The sequence below is a fragment of the Echinops telfairi genome, unplaced genomic scaffold (genome assembly GCF_000313985.2).
Source record: "Echinops telfairi isolate 266 unplaced genomic scaffold, ASM31398v2 ScPeMD7_7467;HRSCAF=8505_1, whole genome shotgun sequence".
NCBI lineage: Eukaryota > Metazoa > Chordata > Mammalia > Afrosoricida > Tenrecidae > Echinops > Echinops telfairi.
Window position 1 is genome coordinate 15,230,831 of NW_022111368.1, and position 22,310 is coordinate 15,253,140.

At 37.2% G+C, this 22,310-nt stretch overlaps 1 protein-coding gene and 1 non-coding gene across 2 annotated transcripts in view; both read right to left on the minus strand.

Moving 5' to 3' along the window:
• The window catches only part of RANBP2 (RAN binding protein 2), a 64,439-nt gene that overhangs the window by 38,175 nt on the left and 3,954 nt on the right, over positions 1 to 22,310 (minus strand). Inside the window, exons 2-8 of the mRNA XM_045283984.1 lie at positions 16,449 to 16,516; positions 15,122 to 15,233; positions 14,348 to 14,500; positions 12,075 to 12,305; positions 11,382 to 11,527; positions 3,519 to 3,711; positions 279 to 366 (exon numbers count right to left, since the gene is read on the minus strand). Of these exons, the coding sequence (XP_045139919.1) occupies positions 279 to 366; positions 3,519 to 3,711; positions 11,382 to 11,527; positions 12,075 to 12,305; positions 14,348 to 14,500; positions 15,122 to 15,233; positions 16,449 to 16,516 (991 nt within the window). The remainder of the gene's footprint in view (positions 1 to 278; positions 367 to 3,518; positions 3,712 to 11,381; positions 11,528 to 12,074; positions 12,306 to 14,347; positions 14,501 to 15,121; positions 15,234 to 16,448; positions 16,517 to 22,310) is intronic.
• Positions 14,934 to 15,097, minus strand: LOC115873260. The gene has a single exon (XR_004048312.1). It is a non-coding gene; the product is annotated as a U1 spliceosomal RNA (small nuclear RNA).

The window sequence follows — 22,310 nt, forward strand, 5'->3', positions numbered from 1 at the left end:
TTAAAAAAGAAAAAAGGAAAAAAAAAGGTTTAGAGCAAGCTTTGAAATATCCAGGATGGAGGGTCAAGCAGCTGCCTATCAATGAACAAATAATATCAAATATTTGTTCCCTATAAAGGAGATACTTCCTTTTCCTATCCATTGGATTTAATATTACAAAGATTAAACAATAGACTTATCTGCTGGATAGATGAAGGTTTGAAGTTTCCTAGCAGAAAAAGCTTCCCTTTTGCTTCTGAAAACTGACTAGATAGAAATGAGTATTTTAGTATTATTACCTGATTGGCTGAGACGATCATAGGCCATCATTTCCAATAGACTTTGTCCAGCTTCTCCTTTTATTAGTTTAATCTTTGGTCTTGGAACCTGATAATTTTAGAATAAAAACCTTAATTCAGTAAAACTCATTTTCTAGTAGTAAAATGATCCTTCCTACTATACTCACTTTTTTGAAAATATCAATCAATAGTTAAAATGAGCTGGAAAACAATGCAAAAAAAAAAAACTAGGCGCCAAGGAATTTGCTAAGAAATCTATGAAAGATGCTTAAAGAGAACATTTCTGAGAAACTACTTTCTACTGACATCACATTCGACTTACACTTAGAGAAAGAGAAGTTAAAGAACTTTTCTATCTGTATTAATAGAGCAACGAAAGAGGGTAGTCATACTTTACTGATCAAATCATACTTGAAAATGTCACAAAAAGCACTCCAAACCATTTCCCCTGAAAAACTACTGCAATAGGAAACAAATAGATATGACAGCTGCCATAAGATACTAAGAAAATTTTCTCATATAAAAAGGTTTAAACATTTTTAATAGCACCGAAAGAAAAAGGGAGCTCAATGGTTAGAAAAGTCAAGAAATATTCACACCACATAAGAATCCAATGATCTAAAGATACAAAGGGCTTCACTAAAAACTAGTGACTATCCATCACTGAAAATGTTCAACAGGCAACAATCACTTATTGGAGGTGGTGGACAGAGTATCTAACTCTTAAATTTCTAAATGACTTTCTTAATTGCTGATAGGGATGTTAATTTGGTATAATCTCTATGATTTTAAGAAATTTGGCAATAGTTCTAAAAAATTGTAATGCGTATATGAAAGTTCATCTTGTAATTCTTTCAGGAATTCATTCTACTCATACATTTTCATGTTAAATGACACATATATTTCTGAATTATTGAAAAACTATGATACATCCATACAATGGGATAATATTCAACCATCAAACCAAACTGAAATGGAAATATCTCCAAGATATAGTTCATAAAAATAAAGCAAAGTAAACATAATTTTCAGAATGTTTGCTATCTGAATTTCTTTAAAGGTGGGAGAGCATGTACACATACATATCTTTGTATATTTTGTGGCATATGCACACAACATTTCTTGAAGAACTCATAAGAAACAAATACCAGTTCCTCCAGGAAAGAGGGGTTAACTATGAAACAGAGATAGCAAGGTACTCACAATAAATCCTTTTGTGCCTCTAAAATTTTAAACCTTATGGATAAAATCGCCTTTCCTACAATAGTAACTTTTCAAAATAAGGATCATCTTTACGAACCTAAAAGTTCTGGCTTTGGGATTTTAGAATGTATCCTTTTGACCTGTTTTTTCAGCCATAAGTTTCCTAAACATGCTGTTGAACTCTTTCATAAATAAATGCTGAAGCGCTCACAAAAACGTGGAGTGAAACATAATTCTTTTGACAATTCATTTATTTAATCACTTACAAATTGTTCAGTAGCTGACATCTTGCGGCTAGTTAATTAGTTATGAATCCATTCAATCAAATTATCAAGTCACCATTTCCACGTTAACTCAAAAGTTTCTATCTAGCTAAAAATGCAAGTCCTACTAAGCAGAACTTTGAACAAGAATAGGAAGTTAGCCGGATGACTCTCGATAGACCCTTAATGCAGCTCTCAATCTCATTTTTACACTTGTCATTTTGATAATAAAGCTCTAAAATAAACTATTAGAAAATTCAACTAGGAGGTTCCCACTCTACATCTGGTTCAATGGAAATACCAGGGAATTTCAAAAAATTGGTGGAACCAAAATCCTTATCTTTTTACTTTTTTTATTAAATAAATTTATTCTATTGGGGGCTTTTACATATATTATAACAAACCATATGCCCATTATCTCAAGCAGACATGTACAATTATTGGTATCAATAATTTCTCAACATTATCTTTCTTCTTAAGCCCTTTGATATCAGTTTTTCCCCTTCCTCCCCCACTCTGCCACCCCACGAATCCTTATCATGTAGTTATTATTTATACATGTCTTACACTACCCTGTCCGTCCCTTCACCTACTGTCCTGGCATTCTTCCCGAGGGCTTTACTCTGCTGTCACTGCCATCCATTCCCGTACCCTCCCCTCCGCGCCCTTCTCCTCCTGGAATCGTTGCTGTTGCTGAAAGGGGTCGTCTTTTCTGAATTCCACATATCGAAAGCTCTCGTCTGTGCTATTGTCTGTATACCGGTCTAGTGGGAATTGTGAGACTGGACAATTATCATAATAGTGGGGGGAGGAAGGATTCAAGAACTGGAGGGGTGTTGTGTATTTCATCTGCGCAAAACTGCACCCTGGATACATTTTCTCCTCCGAGCAGCCCTTCTGAGCACGGACATCCAATTGTCCACAGATGGGCTCTGGGTCTCTAGCTTGATCCATTCTCCATCATCTTGATGTGGCTGTTTTATTTTTGGAATTCTGTTGTCTGTTCAAGTTCTTAACTTTAAATTCCATTTTTTTCATGTAATTTTTGAAGCCTCCTTGTATGTGGTAGTTTAAAGACAAAGAGACTGAGAAGATATCTATGTTACAATAAAAACAGTATTCTGCAGGAAGTAAAGTATACTTTATGTGAGATTAAAAAGTGTGTTTTTAATTTAGTAGAGAAAGGATTTAAGGAGACTTCAAAAAAGTTCTTGGAAAGATGGAATTAAAAGATAGTGAATTTTTCCACAAGCTTGTTGAAGGTCCTTAATATACTATGTTATATATTGTGATTATTCCATGCTAAGCTTGTTTTTAAAATACATCTATATAAAACAATTAACCTAATAAAATGTTTGCTAATCACATTCTCCTATCATAGTCTACATAAGCACTCTCCAGATTGTACCTATTAATTATGGTTTTTATCCAAGTTAAGGATATCTTTTAAAATAAAATTTCATGCAATTTTACTTCAATTCATTATTATATTGTCCTAAAATTAGCAACACTAAATAGATGAAAATTCTTGAAATTCTTCTTCAAATAAGCCTACCTACCAACAAAAATGCATCAAAGTACTCAGTTTACCATGCTTATCAGAATTGTATAAATCCTGGTTTGTTTGCTTGTTTTGCCTGTCAAGCTATTTTAACTTTAACTGTCCAAGTTTATGGTCATGTGTGCACTACATTAATAGTGGAAAGCTTCATGTGAAACACAACAAAGTCTCAATAAAATGCCATTCATACAAAAACAACTAGAAAAGGCTTACTTGAAATGCTATGAGATAGCAAAGTGCAGCCAGCTCAGAGAGTGCTCGCCACTGTACATCACTGTGCTGGCCCATCTTCAAAAGCAGAGAACCGGCATGCATGTAGAAGTGTCCTTTCATTTCTAAGAAAGTCGCTGAGAGTTCATCATTTCCACCCACCAAAGATTTCAGAGACTGAAGAGCGCCATCAAAACTGGAATATTAAAATAGTAAACAAGTAGTTCATACCTATACAGCTATAAATAATCAGTTTCATTATTTAACTCAAAATGAAAATAAGGGAGTATTTACTTTTCACTAATGTATTCACACTAATAATCCTTATCCTTGGTTTCTTAAGTCACAAACGATCTAGACAATTAGGAACTAAATATCCCGGGTACTTCCCTATAACCCCTGTGAAGGAAGTCTCACTTCACATGTTATTGGGAGCCCTCCAAGAAACACAAATGAAGGACACAAATCAAAGATTATTGACCACATGTTGTTTCCTATTAAACCAGGATAAAGTTGGGAAACGAAATTATTTCCTAATTCCTTCTTAATTATATGGTTTCATTACTTAATTCACAGTTGGAATTTCTCAAGTTAAGCATGCGAATTTCATATTAAAAGAACAAAACTAATATACCTGAGTTATCAACATTGCAATTGCCAATTATATATATATAACTAGTTAAATAAGTTGTATTTCTCATTACTATGTGTAATTTATATAAGTAATGAGTATTTCTACATACTCATTATTCCTAATGGACTTCACACACTTCAATTATTTAAAACCCAAACAAAACTCTTATTAGAATTGTGCAACATGGTTTTTACAATAAAAAAAACTAAGTGTAATGGTTAAGGTTATATGTCAATTTGTGTAGACCATGATACTAAATAAGTAACTACCCCATTCTGCGAACTGCTGTGAGCAGTCAATCAGTTAAGGTGGTTTTCTTGGGGGCAGGTCTGCAGTCAATGTATGTGGGCAGTCTGGCAAAGCTCACTCTCTCCTGACCCTGCATCCATCGTGTCAACTCCTGACCTCTGTTTCTTAAAATGTGAACCAGCAACCTAATGCATGACCTGTTGATTTGGGTCCATGGGCTCCTATAACCACAAGTCAGGAGGGTCCACAGATTTTGCCAATTTGCAAAACTGCAAAATTTATTTTCTTGAAATAAATCTGTATCTATTCCTGTGTCTTGTATATGTATGGATGTGTCCTGAAGACATCACGCTTGGTAAAGTACAAGAGCAGCAGCAAAAACAAAAAAAAAAGGTGAATCCTTTAACAAGATGTACTGAAAAAGTGGCTGCAACAATGGGCTCTGCGGTAACACTTGTGCGGATGGCACAGGACCAAACTATGCTTCCTTCCGATGTACTTAGCGTCGCTGACTTGCAACCAACTCAACACACCTAACAGCCTATGTTTTTAATATATGAGTGTACTTCACTATTTCTGTTTCTCTAAAGAACCTCACATTACACATTTGGTACCAGAAGTAGTGTGCTGCTCTAAAAACTACAATGGGACGTTTGGGATTAATGAGTAGTTAGAGGCTAGAAAATTTTTAAAGTGCCTAATAGTAAAGCTAAGATTGTCTTGGAGAGACTGCTGGTAGAACTGTCAATGTCAAAGGCAATTCTGGTGAGGGCTCAGAAGGATGTGAGGAGCACTAAGAGAAAGACTCTTATTATCCTAGAGAATATATATGGTACCAGCAACAAAATGTGGATGTAAAATGTGCTTCTGGTGAAGCTGTAAAAGAAAATAATGAATATGACTGGCCACTGGAGTAGGTGATGCTTTTTATGCCAAGACAATTAACTTGTCAGAGGTATGTTCAAATAATTGTTTGATTGAAGGCAGAACTTGCAAGTGAAGACCCTGGAAATCTAGCTGAGACTTCTAAGCAAGATCATAAAGAAGTCAAGTAGTTCCTCCTTGCCCTAGTAAAATGCAAGAGGAAGGAGATGGACTTCTAAATGAACTGTCCAAAAGAAAAACAAAACTTCAAAGAAGGAACAGAACTACTACCTCTTGAAATTCTCCAAGTAGAAAAGAAGCAAAGGAGAATTTGCAGAGAACTCAAGAAGAAAGACACAGAGGGAGGGCTTGCTTTACCTGATTTTTAGCGCATATTATACGGCCACAATGGTCAAAACCGCATGGTAATGGTATGATGACAAGATACTCAGACCAATGGAAAGGAACTGAAACCCCAGAAATAAAATCATCAGCATACAGACAACTGATCTTTGATAAGGTTCCAAAAAATATCCAATGGGAAGCAGATGCCATCTTCAACAAGTGGTACTGGAAAACATGGGTTATCTACCTGCAGAAAAATGAAGCAAGACCCTTATCTCACTCCATGCACAAGAATAAACTCAAGGTGGATCGCAGACCTTGAGGCAAAACCCCAAATTATTAGGGACATCAATGTAGGAATTGGGACAAACCTGAGAACTTTAGCCCAGGGAATACATAGGTTATCAGAAATAGGGGAGGACACAAATACAGAGGAGTCACAAATTGACAAGTGGGATATACTGAAGATAAAACACCTGTGTACATCAAAAGAATTCACCAAGAGAATAATAAGCGAGAGGTCACGGAATGGGAAAACATCTTTAGCAATGATACATCAGACTAAAGGCTTATTACTATAATCTACAGTACTCTGCTAGCTTCCAAAAACGAAAAAAACTAATTGCCCACTAAGGAGGTGGGCAAAGGACCAGAACAAAAGTTTCACATGGGCAGAAGCCTGAATGGCCAATAAACATATGAGAAAATTTCCTGACCATTAGCCATAAGAGAAATGCAAATTAGAACTATGAGATACCACCTAACACCCTCAAAGATAGCTCAATTCAAAAAACCAGAAAATAACATGTGTTGGAGGGGCTGTAGGGAGGTAGGAATTCTCGTCCACTACTGGTGAACCTGTAGGTATGTAGAGCCATTATGGAAATCGATTTGGCAATATCTAAAACAGATGAAAATCGAGCTACCATGTGACCCAGCGATCCCCAGAAACCACGGCCAGACATCTGTGCTCCAATGTTCATCATGGCACAGTTCACAATTGCAAGGAGTTAGAAACAACCCAAATTTCCATCAACGGATGAATGGATTGAAAAACTGTGGTACGGGAGGGAGGGGAAAAAATGAGGAACTGATGCCAGGGGCTTAGATGGAGAGTAAATGTTTTGAGAATGATGGGGGCAATGAATGTACAAATGTGCTTTACACAATTGATATATGTATGGATTGTGGTAAGAGTTGTATGAGCCCCTAATAAAATGATTAAAAATAAAAAATAGGGAAAAAACTGTGGTACATACATACAATGGAGTACATACATCCCTAAAAAGCAATGATGAACACACGAAGCACATCGCCACATGGGAATAACTGGAGGAAATTATGCTAAGCAAAGTAAGCCAAGCACAAAGGACAAGTACAAGAGTCCGCTGAGATAAGCTTAAAAATGCAAAATGGGCATAGGGGGAAAGCTACTATATACATACATTCCTGGGGTAAGGTCTAGGTACTATGGCAGGGGCCAATCCCAATCCAGGGTCACATATGGCAAAGAGGGGAGGGAGGAACATGGGGAGGGGGGAACAGGGCACTAACCCACCCAAGAGAAGGGTGTTGTTTATAGGAGAGGGAGAGAGGGACCAGACTTCTACCCGGTATGTGAATGCAACAATGCAGCACGAAGCAGGGAACCAATGGAGAGGTCTGCAGCGGCCAGCCCCAATCCCAATTACATGGACAACCCCCTTCCCCTGTCAGAAGAATGCACTACAAAGGACAGCACTGAAGCTACAGCTAGGGAGAGGGTGGGTCTGATCAGAGCACACATGAGCAAACAAAGAGGGAAAGAGAGTGGAACACATCCTGGCCCACCAAGCCCACGCCAAGGGCGTGCAAGAAAGCAGCAAGGGGAGCAAAGCAATGAAGTCCCTGGGGAATACCAAAGATAGACTTTGGGACCACGGCATGGCACCCCATCAGGCTGGACTGGAAAACACTCCTAAAGGTCAAAAAGCAGAACTGGAACTATTTACAGGCATTTTTGTTGTTGTTGTTGATTTTTGTTGTTGTTTGGGGTTTTTTGTTTTCTTTTGTTGTTTTGTTTTGCTCTGCCTTGTTTTGTGCTTATTATTGTCTCTGTATGTCTATTTAGATAAGATAGGCAAGATAAACAATTGGAGGAGAAAATGAGGGACCGATGGCTGCAGGTGAGGGGAGGTGGGGGACAACATAGGAGAGGGGAGGCGGGAAAGGAAGTGGGTTTTAACAAACCCAGGGAAAAGAGAACACCAAGTGATCTAAAATCAATGGTGAGGAGAGCATAAGGATGCCTGGTAGGGCTTGATTAAGGGCAACATACCGAGAGGAATTAATGAAACCGGAATGAAGGACAAACAGGATAGTGGGACAAGATGAAAGTAAAAGGAAATAGAGGAAAGAATCAGAGGCAAAGGGCATTTCTAGAGATCTAAATACAGGCATGTACGTATATAAATATATTTATATATGACAGGGAAATAGAACTATGTACATGTTGAGTATCAAGGTAGCAGACGGACGTTGGGCCTCTACTCAAGTATTCCCTCAACGTGAGAACAGTTTGTTCTAATAACCTGGCATTCCATGGTGTTCACCTTTGTGACATGATTGCTAAAGACAAAATGGATGCATAGCAAATATTGTGTAGAAAGTCAATGGTGCCCGGCTATCAAAAGATATAGCATCTGGGGTCTTAAAGGCTTGAAGACAAGCAAGCGGCCACCTAGCTGAGAAGCAACAAAATCCACCTGGAAGAAACACACCAGCCTGTGTAATCATGAGGTGTCAATGAGATTAGGTATCAGGCATCAAAGACCCAGAACAAAAAATCTTAAAAGCCCCATCTGTAGACAACTGGACATCCCCTTATAGAAGGGTCATAAGAAAGAGAGGAACAGCCAGGGTACAATGTAGCAACGATGAAACATACAACTTTCCTCTAGTTCTTTAATGCTTCCTCCCCCCTACTATCCTGATCCCAATTCTAACTTATATATCCAGGTAGACCAGAGCATGTACATGCATACAGTTAAGAGCTGGAAACACAGAGAATCCAGAACAGATAAACCCCTCAGGACCAATAGAGAGTAACAATACCAGGAAGGTAAGGGGAAGGTGGGGGAAAAGAGGAGGAAACGGATCACAATGATCTACATATAACCCCCTCCCGGGGAAATCAACAACAGAAAAGTGGGTGAATGGAGACATCGGTCAGTGTAAGACATGAAAAGAATTAAAATTTATAAATTATCAAGAGGGAGGGAGGGAAGGTGGGAGGAGGGAAAAATGAAGAGCTGCTACCAAGGGCTCACGTAGAAAGAAAATGTTTTGAAAATAATGATAACAAATGTACAAATGTGCTTGACGCAATGGATGGATGGATTTATTGTGATAAGAGCGGTATGAGGCCCAAATAAAATTATTTTTTTAAAAACAGGCAAAGAAGCTACATCTGCTGTGCATCAAGAAAAGGACCACTCCTGAAGCAGCTCACAGATCAGTAAACCTAATAGAGGGAACATGTCTCATTTTCAGAGTGGGGCTATGTACAGTTTCCTGGAGCTCAAAAGGGGAGTACAGTGCCTACATTTCAAAGATCTTTGCCAACAGGGTTCCAGAATGTGGGGCTGCCATTAAAGCATGCCAGGGTAAGGATACCACCCAAAGCTGAAGGGGTGGTAAAAATGGGGCCTGTGGGAATAAGGGAACCACTAAGATGGCTAGAGAAATGGGCCACCTAAAGTTGAAGCAGCAAGTTGTAAAATCACAGAGGGCTTTAAAAAGTAAAGCTGAACCCCAGAAAAAGGAAGCCTGCATTTAAGAATCCAGAGGGTATGGCCAACACACAGAGCCTGGAGGGTGAGGCTACTGCCTAGATGGTCGCAGAAAACAGGGTTATTTTCAAGTCTTGAGAGATAATATAACTGTATTTTGGACTTGCTCATCCCTTTTTTCTTCCAATTTCTCCCACTTGCAATGAAAATATCTACCTTGTGCCCTTCCACCATTGTAGTCTGGAAGCAGGTAACTTGTTTTCCAGATTTCAGAGGTTCAAACATAAATTTACCCCACAGAATGGAATAAGCTAGCTTTATCCACATTTGATTTACATGAATCAAAGATGAGACTTTCTACTACTTACTAAGACTTTGATGTGATGGAGTAAATGTGTTCTCTATGTGGCAAGGATATAAATACTGGGAGGAGGACAAAAGATGAAATGTTATCTGTTGAATTGTATACCCCAAAAGGGTTGGTATGTTAATGAGACATGACCAGAACAGGGTTCCTCTTAAATCTATCTCTTGATATACAAATAAGAGATTTAACAAGCAAGAGGGGCAGAAATGGAGCAAGATGCCAGGCCACATAAGCCATTATCCACATAGAGAAGAAGCCTTCCCCTAGACCCTACATAATAAACTCACACTTCTAGCCTCCTGAACGTTGAAAAAATACGTTTCTATAATGGTAACACTATTTCTTCTATCAGTTACACAGAATTAAGTCTGAGGACTCTAGAGTTCCCAAAGACCCTTTCAATGGTCTGCATAGTAAGACACAGCAGGTATTTGTCACTCTTGTTTTCTGACTTGTATACAGTGTAGCTTTACAGAAGCTCCATGACATGAAAATTCTTTAACAGATTGAAAACAGAATAGATGAGAATCCAGCTGTGTTCTATTAAGCCACACACTAAGGCACTGGCCAAACTACAAAAATAATGCCATTCTTCTCCTTTTTTTGTATTTTACACAAAAAAAAAGCAAATGCTGTTACCATATAAAGGCCATCATATTAAATAAATATGTCAATGTTTTAATTTCTAATATGGTAAATACTGATAGATATAACTCATAAATTATCTTTGGGGTTCCCAAAGGTTATATATAAATGGATCCTATGACCAAAAAACCTGAGTAAGAGTCATACAAAATAAAATACCGTATTTTAAAATAATCTAAAATTTTAAGTTAGCTATAGAATCTCTACTCAAGCTATAGAATTCACTCAACTCCATCACTAGCATGAAAGCTGCCACAGATAATCTGTAAACAAAATGACTAGGCTCCGTTCCAGGGAAAATTTGATGTACATAATCAAGCAGTGGATCATTATTGGCCCACAAGCTCTAGTCAACCTCTGCTCAAATGATCTAACAGAAATCTGATTTTTTTATTCATTCAACTGAATATATTTTAATAAAAGAGTCAGTGGCCCTCAGTGCCAAAGTTTAGGAAAACCACGGATGTGATAGCATCAAAAAGTTACTGAAAAAAAATTTTTAAATGGTACTTTTTTCAAACTTTTTAAAGCTCCCTCATATTATGTATTTGCATTCTCTTGTTTCTCATTTTAAAAAGTGTTTTCTGAAATCCTAGTGATGCTAACTGCTTATACAAGTACAACTGAACCTGTCAATCCATCTGATAACAGATGAATTTTATTGTCATACTACATTAGGGTGTTTTCAACTATTTACTTTTAGAAATTAAACTTAGATTGGCAGTAAGAATATTCATAATACAGATAAATTTTAATCAAGCCTAAATTATGAAGAGTTCTGTGAAAATCAAAGTCATACCAACTAATTTAATCCTATAAAATAAAAAAAGAACAAGATTCCTTCCAAATTGTTTACCATATTAAATATAAACCTCCTAAGAACATTAAAAAAAATGATGGGATATATTTAGACTAATATACTGAATTACTATAAAAATAACCTCTATTGTTTATACAAAAAAATACTCTTTAAGAAAATAAAGCCAACATACTTTTCCAACAGTTCTCTACATTCCTGCACATCCCTAGCGCAAAGTGTAAGAAATGTAAGGTTAGCATAAGCCAGAAGAAAGTCTCTATTGGTTGCTCTCCAGTCATTTTTATCAGTGTCCAAACACTGTAAAGAGTCCAGGTAGTCCTATTTTGTAAAAGAAAAAAAAACATTACATTACAAAACTTTATCAAATTCTTACAAGTGTACTGTCTTCTGTCTATAATTCATTTGTCCATTTCCGTAACATTGACAAGAGCCCTGGTGGCACACTAAGTTACCAGTGGGGCTGCTAATCCTAAGTCAGCAGTTTCACTCCACCAGTGCTCTGTGGAAGAAAAATGAGTTACCTTAAAGCCTTGGAAACCCACGGGAAATTCTACTCTGTCGTACAGGGTCACTGTGAGTCGAAAATGATTCAACAGCTGTTGAGTTTGGGGTGCTACATATACTATAAGTTTTATTAAATCATATTGGTTTTTACACCAGTATCATAAATAAAAATGCCCCCCAAAAGTTTATATTTGTCTTATTTATCGCTATATCCTGCCCATGTAAATTGAAATATTCATAAAAATTCCTCTAATTGCTTTCTATAACTGAAAGAATTTTAAGTCTTAGAGGGAGATGCTTACTTACAAAAAGTTGCATGCATAGTTTATTCAGAATTGTAGATTCAACAGCTTTTACCTACCGTAAGGGTCTGCACGACACATGAATTCCATTCTAAACTTGAACGTAAAGCTATGTTTTTTCCTGCCTCATGGCAATGGGCCACAGCATCCTTCCATCTGTTATTTGACCGATACAGTTCTACTAGCCGAATATTCACATAGACATCATCAGGTCTTGCATAAAGTTCTGACTGAATCAAGTCAAAAAGTTTATTCCATCCATCTTCACCTTTACAATCTAAAAGCTGCTCCTATTATTTAACAAAAAGAAAAAAGCCTTTAGAGCATAGGTTCCCAAATTTTTTGGCCTACTGTTCCCTTTTCAGGGGGGGAAAAATTTACTCAGCCACTCCCCTGGCAATGAAAAACGTTTGCATTATAGCCCATAACCCAGGATAAAGTGTAGGTATTTGCTTTTACAGCTCCCCTGGATCCTTTCAGTAACCCCCTCCTGGGGGTGGGGCGCTATAACCCATTTTGGGAAACACTGATTTAAAGAAACACTTGTGTCATTTTAAACATACAATGATTGTCACTATGTCTAGCCCGAGGATGTTGCCACCACAAGGATCCTACCTATCACAGTAAGCCCCTCGGACATCTGTTTCCAGCTCATGTCTGCCTCAGGATATTACCAGGACTAAAACCATATATAACAGTACACCCATGTCTTCATTAGAAGCCTAGACCACCCCAGTCCACCCTTGTAACACGTCATCATCCTCAAGCTGCTCTGTTATCTCCCTAAACTTGACTCTCCACTTCTCCATCATCCTCTAACCCCCATCTTGGAGTGTCTACTACTCAGGAATAAAAAGAATAAACCAGTGATACATACAATCTCAAGACATGCTGAATTTAAAAAAAAAAATCAAAGCATCTATCTTAAAAGGTCACATACTATATCTTTACAACATGTAACATTCTCAAAATGATCAAAGTATAAATGAAAAAACAAATTAGTGGTTGTCAGGGGCTGGCGAGAGTGGGGAAGAAGAGCTTGAATATGACTTTAAAAGGGGAAGCCTGATGGAGAGCTATCATAATAGAAAACTTCTGCATCATGATCTATGATATAAAATTACACACAATGTACTGCAACTCCTGGTTTTAATATTATACTATAATACTTCAGATATAACCATTGGGGAAGACTGGAAGAATGTTACAAAAAACTTATCTATACCATATTACTTTTGCAACTTCCTGTGAATCTGTAATTATTTCAAAATAAGGTGTTTATAAAACAATTATTTTTCTGTTGTTGAGAAAATACACAGCAAAAGCACACCCCAATGCAAATGTCTCCAAGTATAATTCTCACTGATACCGACTACATTCTTCAAATTGTGCAACCAGTCTCACCCTCTTTTTCTGGATGGTCCTCCCACCATTAACATAAGCCCACTGCTCCCTAATGCTCCTGTCTAGTCCTTTTGAGTTGCCGTTGTTGATGTGATTCCACGTAGATAGATCTTGAAGAAACACATTACTCAAGGCAGACATTCTTTACTAGTTTTCGACTGTTTAGTTTTAAGAAGACTTCAGGGGTTATTTTTGTCTTAGGGGTTCATCTGGCCATTATGGCTCCAGGAAATCTGGATTCCATTTGAATTTGAAATAGTTCTGCATTTCACCATTGTGATCAGGATTCTACTTTAGGATCTTTGATCAAAATATTCAGTAATGGTAGCTGGGTACCACCAATTTTTCCGGTCTCGTGGCAACAGAGCCAGTTGTTGACAGAGGCAATTGGCCACACATTCTCATTCCACATACCCCTACTATTCCTGATTCTTATTCTTTTACTTCAGGAAAACAGTGACCAATTGTGCTTTGGATAGCAGCTTTCAAGCTTTGAAGAATCCAAGCATGATACAATGGAGATACTAAATGCATAACTAGGTCAGTCAATCAACAGGGATGCCCCCAATGAAACCATGACATTAAATCTGCAAACCAAGGACCCAAATCCCATGAGGTTTTGGTTGTACAAAGTAGAAATTTTAATTACCATTTCATTTAGGGTACCATTATAAAACATTAACTGTGGGTAGCAGGTACTATACTCAGAAAGTGGTTAAAAGAAAAAAAATTTTTAATTTAGTACTAATTGGGAGTTAATACATTTATCATTCCATAGTTCAATTTTTTTAATTATTAAAGAAAAATTTAAGGGAACTACAATGGCTTAAAGTTTAAAACTAAAAATTATTGAAACTTTAAATATTAAAAATGTGTGTTGTTTTCACTAACTGCTGTTATAATAGGTATTGTTTTGTTCTGTTTTTACCTTTAGTTTATAAATCGCAGGACTTCCCGGGAAAAGTTTAGCTGCTCTTTCAACCCAATACTTTGTTCTTCCATCAGTAACAGCATTTTTACAAAGCAATTCTGCAATCTTCAGCACAAGATCTTTTTGTGTTGGGTTTAATTCCACTGATCGCTGATATCGGAAAAAATTAAAGAAAAAAATTTTAATCCTAAAGTGTATACACTCAAGAGTTTAAAAAAATCATCACTGCATTATTAGATGATACTATATCAATGGTTCTTAAAATTAAAGCGTCTTGAAATTTTCTAGTGATGAATCAAAAAAAAAAATTTGTTTTTAAGAGGTGAATGCCAAAAAAGCACCACCATACACAGAGACTATAAACATTTCTGACCATACAATATTCAAAATTTATGAAGTGTCAAATTAATCTTATTTAACAAGTGCTAATTTTCCAATAATAAATTATAGTGTAGTGAAGGCAAATAATACATTTATCTACTTAAAGTGTGTCACTAAATAGCCTGTTTTCCTAACATTCAAAAACATAAATACAAAAAATTACTTTGAACATATGTACTTAACTATACGAAGACTTTTTTTTCAGGGGCGAGCGCAAATGCAATCCCCCACTACCACAAATTATGCAGTCGAGTTTCCCACATTTGGGGAAATCGCAGGGGTCAGCACATCCGGAGTGCAATGGATAAGCCTTGCCCTGGGAAAACCACCTTCGTGATCATGGTATCTCCCCTGCCAGGTAAGTATACGAAGATACTATTTTAATCCTACCTTATAACATTCAACAGCTTTGTCAATGTTTTCTTCTACTTCATAAAGAAGACCTAGAAATCTGTGAGCTTTCGGATCCCTCTCTTGCACATTAATATATGTACATATGTATCTGTTTTAAAAAGAACACAAAATAACCTTTAAATTATATTTACGACTACTTAAATGGCAATGGACCAAAGAAACCACTGATTTATATTATTACACTAATTATTAGTTACCCCATTTACACAGACACATGAAGCTAACTCAAAATTATCCATTGAAAAATGAATACTACTTAAAAACACACATGCAGTTCATAACATTCTTCTTTTAACATTAGACATTACATTTATCAAATGGTTCTTCCAATAAGAAATGAACACTTTAGTCACTTTTTCGGTCTGATCAAATTTTGGTAAAGCACTACAGAGGTTTGTGTAAAAATTAGAAAATGATTATAATTAAAAGTTTTAATGTTATAATAACAAAAATACTAAAGAATTAATTTCCTGAATAACAAGATAATTTATGTACTTTTTAAACAATAAAAGAATTCTAATAGTACTATATTCAGCTAAAATTGAACAGGAAAAAAAAGAAGAAAAATCACTGCTAAATGCAGCTACTTTCCCATTTCTCAAAATCACTTGACAAAAATAAGCAAACACCCTCCAGGCTCAGTGACAGCTATCATAGGAAAAATTAGACAAAAGCCCAAGACTGGGGAAAAACCTCACATCATTAGCAGCAAGGAGTTATTAGCAGGCCCAGTGTTGCTAGTTATATAAAGATGTCCCCATTTGCCTTTCCTATCAGTATTTGTTTTCCCAACAGTGATGCACCTCGTCATTTGCCTCCCTCCAAATTCTGTTATCAGTCACCGTTAAGTCAGGAAATCAGACTATATGACATTTCCTAATGATCAAAGCCTGAGAATGGTACCTCCTAAACCCACCAAAGACCTTTTACACAAGCTACCTTTTAGTCCAATAATCACAGTTAACTTTTACATCCACTGCTATTTTCTGGGTGATTGAAAAACCAGATATCTAAGCAGGAAGAAACTAAAACATAAGTACGGTTCTCTTCTTCTAATATAGGGCAATTCTTAAAAAAGCTGTTTTAAGTCAAAACAATTCATTTCCTATACTAGGTGTAATAATCAACAGGCCTGCAAAAAATAATCATTTTGGATTAATTTTTAACATTATGAGAGTCATTAAAAATCCATTTTCTGGAATATACTTAGAAACAACTAATAAAGAATATATTTTTATCTATTTCAAAGAGCACACGGCATTTATTTTAGAAAATAAAACTATATTTACCATTTGGTACTTACTTTTTAGCAAGATCATATTCTTTAGCTTCATAGTACAGCTTCGCAAAGTAGAATCCTTTCATTGACTTCTTAAAAAAAAAACAAACAACTTTTGAAACATTTTGAATCTATTTTCAAAAGGACAAGTGTCCAAGAAAGAATAATGCCAAATAATTTACATTCTATAAATTTCCCAAGATGTATTTTAATTGCCTGTCAAAATATTAAGCATATTATTCTGTTATTTTTTATTCATTTTCTTGTTTTTATTATTGCCATAATTTTTTTTTTCAGAAAACAGAAAGCTATCCGAAGCAATAAGCTTTACAAACCACTTTCATTTGGACCACTATCACTTTATAGATAACAGAAATCAGATTTTCCAAGGGAGAGGTATACCAGAAATGTCTCTGATACCACAAGTAAGCTTTTACAAGACAAATTAAGAAATTCCCTGTTCCAGACAGTGTTCTTTAATTTCATACTCAATAGATTTAACAAAACAGAAATAAAAATTCAATTCTTCACGTACTACACCAAGTGTATGCCCTGGCTCTTCAATTCCAAACTCAAAAAGTCAGAAAACTGTGACACACCACCAGATTATATCCATGTGATAAGATCACACAGCCATCCAAAAAAAAAAAGATCACAAAGCCATCAAAAGATTTTTTTTTAATTATCTTATTTTTAAAGCCTTCACAAAAACACAGGGGGGAGCACTGTTTCAAATTAAACATTTTTTGTGTAGATAAATATAAAAAAATGTAGATTACTTCTGAATTACATCATACTTTACATCCTTTAAAGAGATATTACCCTTCAAATTTTCTATATTAAACTTCGATTACTTCTGTATTAACCATAACAAGATAATAACATGTAATTTCTGCCTAGTGTATTCAATGTTGAAATAAATTCGATGTATGTTAAATTGTAGAATTAACTATGATTCTCTTTAAATAGCAGAGAGTAAAGAACTATTTTACACAAAGTAATTTGGGGTTTGGTTCCAAAGAGACAAACCTTGAGATTTCCTAAATAGTTGAGGCACTGCTAATTCTCTTGAGATTTCCTAAATAGTTGAGGCACTGCTAATTCTCTTAAGAAGGCCTACTGGGCGGGGAGGAGATGAGCCAGTCAGGGTGCGATGTAACAATGATGAGAAATACAACCTTCCTCTAGTTCCTAAAGGTTTCCTCCCCGCTCCCACTACCATGACTCGAATTCTATCTTGCAAGACTGGCTAGACCAGAGGATGTACACTGGTACAGATAGGAACTGAAAATACAGGGAATCCAGGATGGATGAGCCCTATAGGACCAGTGGTGTGAGTGGCAAAACAGGGAGGGTAAAGGGAGAATGGGTAGGAAAGAGGGAACCGATTACATGGAACTGTGTGTGACCTCCTCCCTGGGGGACAGACAACCGAAAAGTGGATGAAGGGAGAAGTCGGACAGGGCAAGATATGACAAAATACCCATTTATAAACTATCAAGGGCTCATGCGGGAGGGGGAAGCAGGGAGGGAGGGGAAAAATGAGGACCTAATGTCGGGGGTTTAAATGGAGAGAAAATGTTTTGAGAAATGATGTACAAATACGCTTTACACAATTGATGTGTGTATGGATTGGGATAACAGTTGTATGAGCCCCTAATAAAATGTTTAAAAAAAAATAAAAATACATTTAGCTATTTGACAAAAAAAAAAAAAAAAGAAGAAGGCCTACTGCCTATGCCCTGAATCCCTAAAAGCAGTTCTAATCCGTCCTACAGTCGTTGAGTTGCTTGGAATCGACCCTAAGGCAGTGGATTTGGTTTGGCTTGACTGATAAAACCAAACGCTTCATCTAACTAGTGACACACATGAAGGTAAGATTATCCTTGTCCTACTCAGACCAGTCAGCGGGATGGCCTTGAGAGAATCCTGAGAAAGACCCTGTGGGGTTGGCTCCCATCCGACACAGTAGAAAGACCAGCACCATCCATGAGCTGGAAGCCCTCTGTGCTACCACTTCCTTCACACTGTGAGCTGGGTCAAAAGCCAGGTAAAAGGCAGGGGGTTAGAGCAGTACACCAAACAAAAAGGTGTATACTGAGATCAGAGAAGACGGAAAACTCCGTGGGGTAAAAGGGAAACTGTTCCTTTATCTCCATTTTAAAATACCTAGTTTTATTCAACTATAATTAACATAGCATGCAAATCAATAGTTCACTTATAGCAAGAACGGTGCGCCATCACTACCACGATCAACTGAGGAACGTTTTCTTCCTTCTTGTACCCACTGGTCTAGTTATCTCAATGTTCAGTGCAAACACAGGCTCTGAAAGCGAGGTCTCTCTATCCTGCTGACCTTTTGGGTTTTACAGAAGAGGTCAGAACCGCTGCCATCTGATCATTGACTTTTGGTATCCAACTATGCCAAGACTTTGCTTTTTTTATGTCAGCTCTTCGAATGCTTAAAAAACAAAGCCAATGTTATAGTCCAGGGGTCCTCAAACTTTTTAAACGGGGCCAGTTCACTGTCCCTCAGACCCATTGGAGGGCTGGACTATAGTTTTAAAAAGAACTGTGAAAAAAAAAAGAACTATGAACAAATTCCTATGCACAGTGCACACATCTTATTTTGAAGTAAAAAAACAAACGGGGCAAAAATACCCGGCCGGCCAGATAAATGTCCTCAGCGAGCCGCTTGTGGCCCCCGGGCTGTAGTTTGAGGATGCCTGCTCTAGCCAATCACAACCCAGTGACCCTTGAGTTTGCTTCTGACACAAAATCTTTATAGGATCAGAGTCTCATCTTTCTCATATAGGGTTGTTGGTACCGTATGCTTGAACTGACAGCCTTGCAGTTCAGTTAGCAGCCTACTGCTTATTCCACAGGTCCTCCCACTTATCCTTATGAAGTAGAATTCATTAATCATCATTTTGTCACAAATAAAAAACATGAGGTGGTTTTAAACCTTCAGGAGACAGGTGAATTTTACTCTGATGATGAGGGGTTGGTCCCATGGTATTTCTACTTAGTAAAAGAGCCCCAATGGCCTGGTGGTTACACCCTAAGCTGCAAAGTGCCAGGCTCCACAGTTCAAAACCACCACTGGAGAAAGAAGAGGCTTTCTACTCCTGTAAAGAGTTACAGTCTTGGAAACCCAGTGGAGCAGTTCTACTCTGTGCTATCGGGTCACTATGTGTCAGAAATCAACTGAGGGTTTTTTGAGTGAGTCATGTTTTAGTTTAGCCTGTAGTTCTTAAACAAGACCCCTAGTGGCACAGTGGGTAACAAGTTGGGCTGCTAACCATAAGATCAGTAGTTTGCAACCACCAACTGTCCACAGGAGGAAAATGAGGCATTCTACTTTGGTAAAGAGTTACAATCTAGGAAACCCACAGGGGCAGTTCTACCCTGTCCTGTTCTGACTATGAGTTAGAATTGATTCAATGACAGGGAGTCTGATTTTGAGAGAGAAACCACAAGTTCAGACATTTGGTGTGTGCACGTAGCTGAGGAAATAATGAATCAAAGCTTCAGCAGGACTCTGATTGAACACTTTTATGAATTCCCCCCTAGACAGCAGCATGGTAGCAATTTTAAGGTGGTTGAAGATTATCTGCTCCTATGGCCTTCAGTAACTGAACTATCTAAGTAGGCCTCCTCTTCATTATTTTATCACCAAATCCTATTTCCTTCATTGTATTTGAGTTGCAAGTATGTACATTATTTTTAATTTGTCTATTCCTTACAAGAATATGTAAAAACTCATGTAGCTTTAATTATTTCTTTATAAATTTCAAAAATTCTCTAAAAATCTGCCATATGGAAATTAGTTCAAAGAACATAAAGATCACCTTTTTATGACCAAATTCTCCTCCACAGTAATCTCTCTCCTTCTCTACTTCTGAAAGTCTATCAATTTACTAATAAGTGTATGTGTCTAAATCAGAGTATATATGCATCAGACTAATCTTTTCATTTTTTTGATCTTTGCTAATTCAGTAGGGTAGATAAATCTGACATTTCTCAAACTACTAAAACGATTCTTAAATTTACACATGAAAAACACGTGTAGTATAGCTTCTCCTGCTGATATATTTCAGTCATTCCCAACTTTAATTTGAGATGGAGAATAGAATGTCAGATAGGAGTTTGGGAGTTTTCTGAAAACAGTCTGCCTAGGTTGTCATTTGTCTATGAATAACGTGTGAAACAAGATTTGGAGTTCTGTGCAGCAAAAAATAATTTTTTCTTTTTTACTTTTAAATTTAAATTTACTTTGGTAACCACTGTGGACTAAACCCCAAATTTTAATTTTTACAACCATTAATTGCTCAGGTGACATCTATCCAATAATCCATTTTTCTCCTATACCACATAAGAATTTCACTTACAATATTTTAATAAACCCTTTTCTACTACACAAAGAAATTGTCTAGTGCTTGTCACAGCAAATAAAAGTTTATTCTTTTTAATGACAAAATACATGGTCATGGCTAACCAACGTTTTCTTTTAAATGACGCAAATGTATGAAGTAGACTATAGTTTTTAATACAGTGATACCTGAGTTCGTTCCAGTCGTGTTTGAACAGCGAAAAATTCAAGAACGGAACATATTTTTCACATAAGAAATAATGGAAAACCAAATTATTGTTTCAGAAGCCCAAAAATTACACCTATAAACTCATTTCCCAGGACCTTAACACCAAGTTAACAGCCCTTGGTTGAAGAAATACCCCAAAATATCTAGACAGAATACAGTACATTAAAAATCAAAACACAATACAGTTTAAAAATGTTACAATATTTTACACAAAGTGCAAGGGAAAAGCACAATGACAAATATTTTACCGCACTAACACAAGCACTATCTATGTTGTCAAGTCAGATTTTTGGTTGACTACCGAGTAGTTACAAACACAGAGATTTTTTTCAAATTGTACTGTTCAAGTAGTGGAAAGTTTGAATCTGGAGCAATGTGAGATATCACCTGTATATATTTTCTGCTCTTACAATGCACTACTACTATTAGGCAGCGAGTGTTGCTGAACAACTTTTAAAGAGCTTGACAAAGGGATGAAGGAACCCCCCGGTCAGAAAGGTCTGGTTCCTGTGCCCTTGCCTGGCCTTTCTTCCAAGCTTGCCTGAGCTCAGTCCTGGCAGAGGCTACAGCACTTTACAAGCCTTCCTTCTTCTAGCGCATGGACTGTGCAGGGGCTGTACTTAGTGGGACCTTCCCTTCCTTCACTTGTCATATCCCCTATTGGAGCATTTCAGCCATTTGCTACCTCAATTCTTCCTGTTAGAGAGAGGCTTGGGCAACCAGCCAGGTCCAGGAAGGGGCATGGGTACCTGTGCCTTCAGAGATTTGTCCAAAACCACCTACGTTGTCTAGTCCCCCCTGCGTTTCCATGCCCCCACACCCTTGGCCATTCCACCAACCTGGAATAGGGGACAGCACCCCAGGGCTGGTGCCAATAGAATAAGAAGCCCACCAACACTTCCCCCCCAAGAGCCCCTTTAGGATCAGTAATGGAAAGTGCTGGAGCCCCTGCTTTCTGTGCCCTAAGTAGGGATTGAAAGGAGGGAATGACAATATAAAAGTGACTTAGAATGTAGACGTTTGTAAATAGTGTAATCCATAATTTTGAAACCGAATCTGATCTCTACAGAGATGGCTTTTTAAAAATTCCTTATTGTGTAAGCTGTGTGCTTCCAGAGCAACAGTTCTCAACCTGTGGGTCTCAACCCTGACTCCCAACAGTAGCCAATTTTCAGTCGTGAAGTAGCAATGAAAATAATTTTATAGTTGGGGGGATCAGCACAACATGAGAAACTATATTAAAGGGTCACGGCATTAGGAAGGTTCAGAACTTCTGCTCTAGATC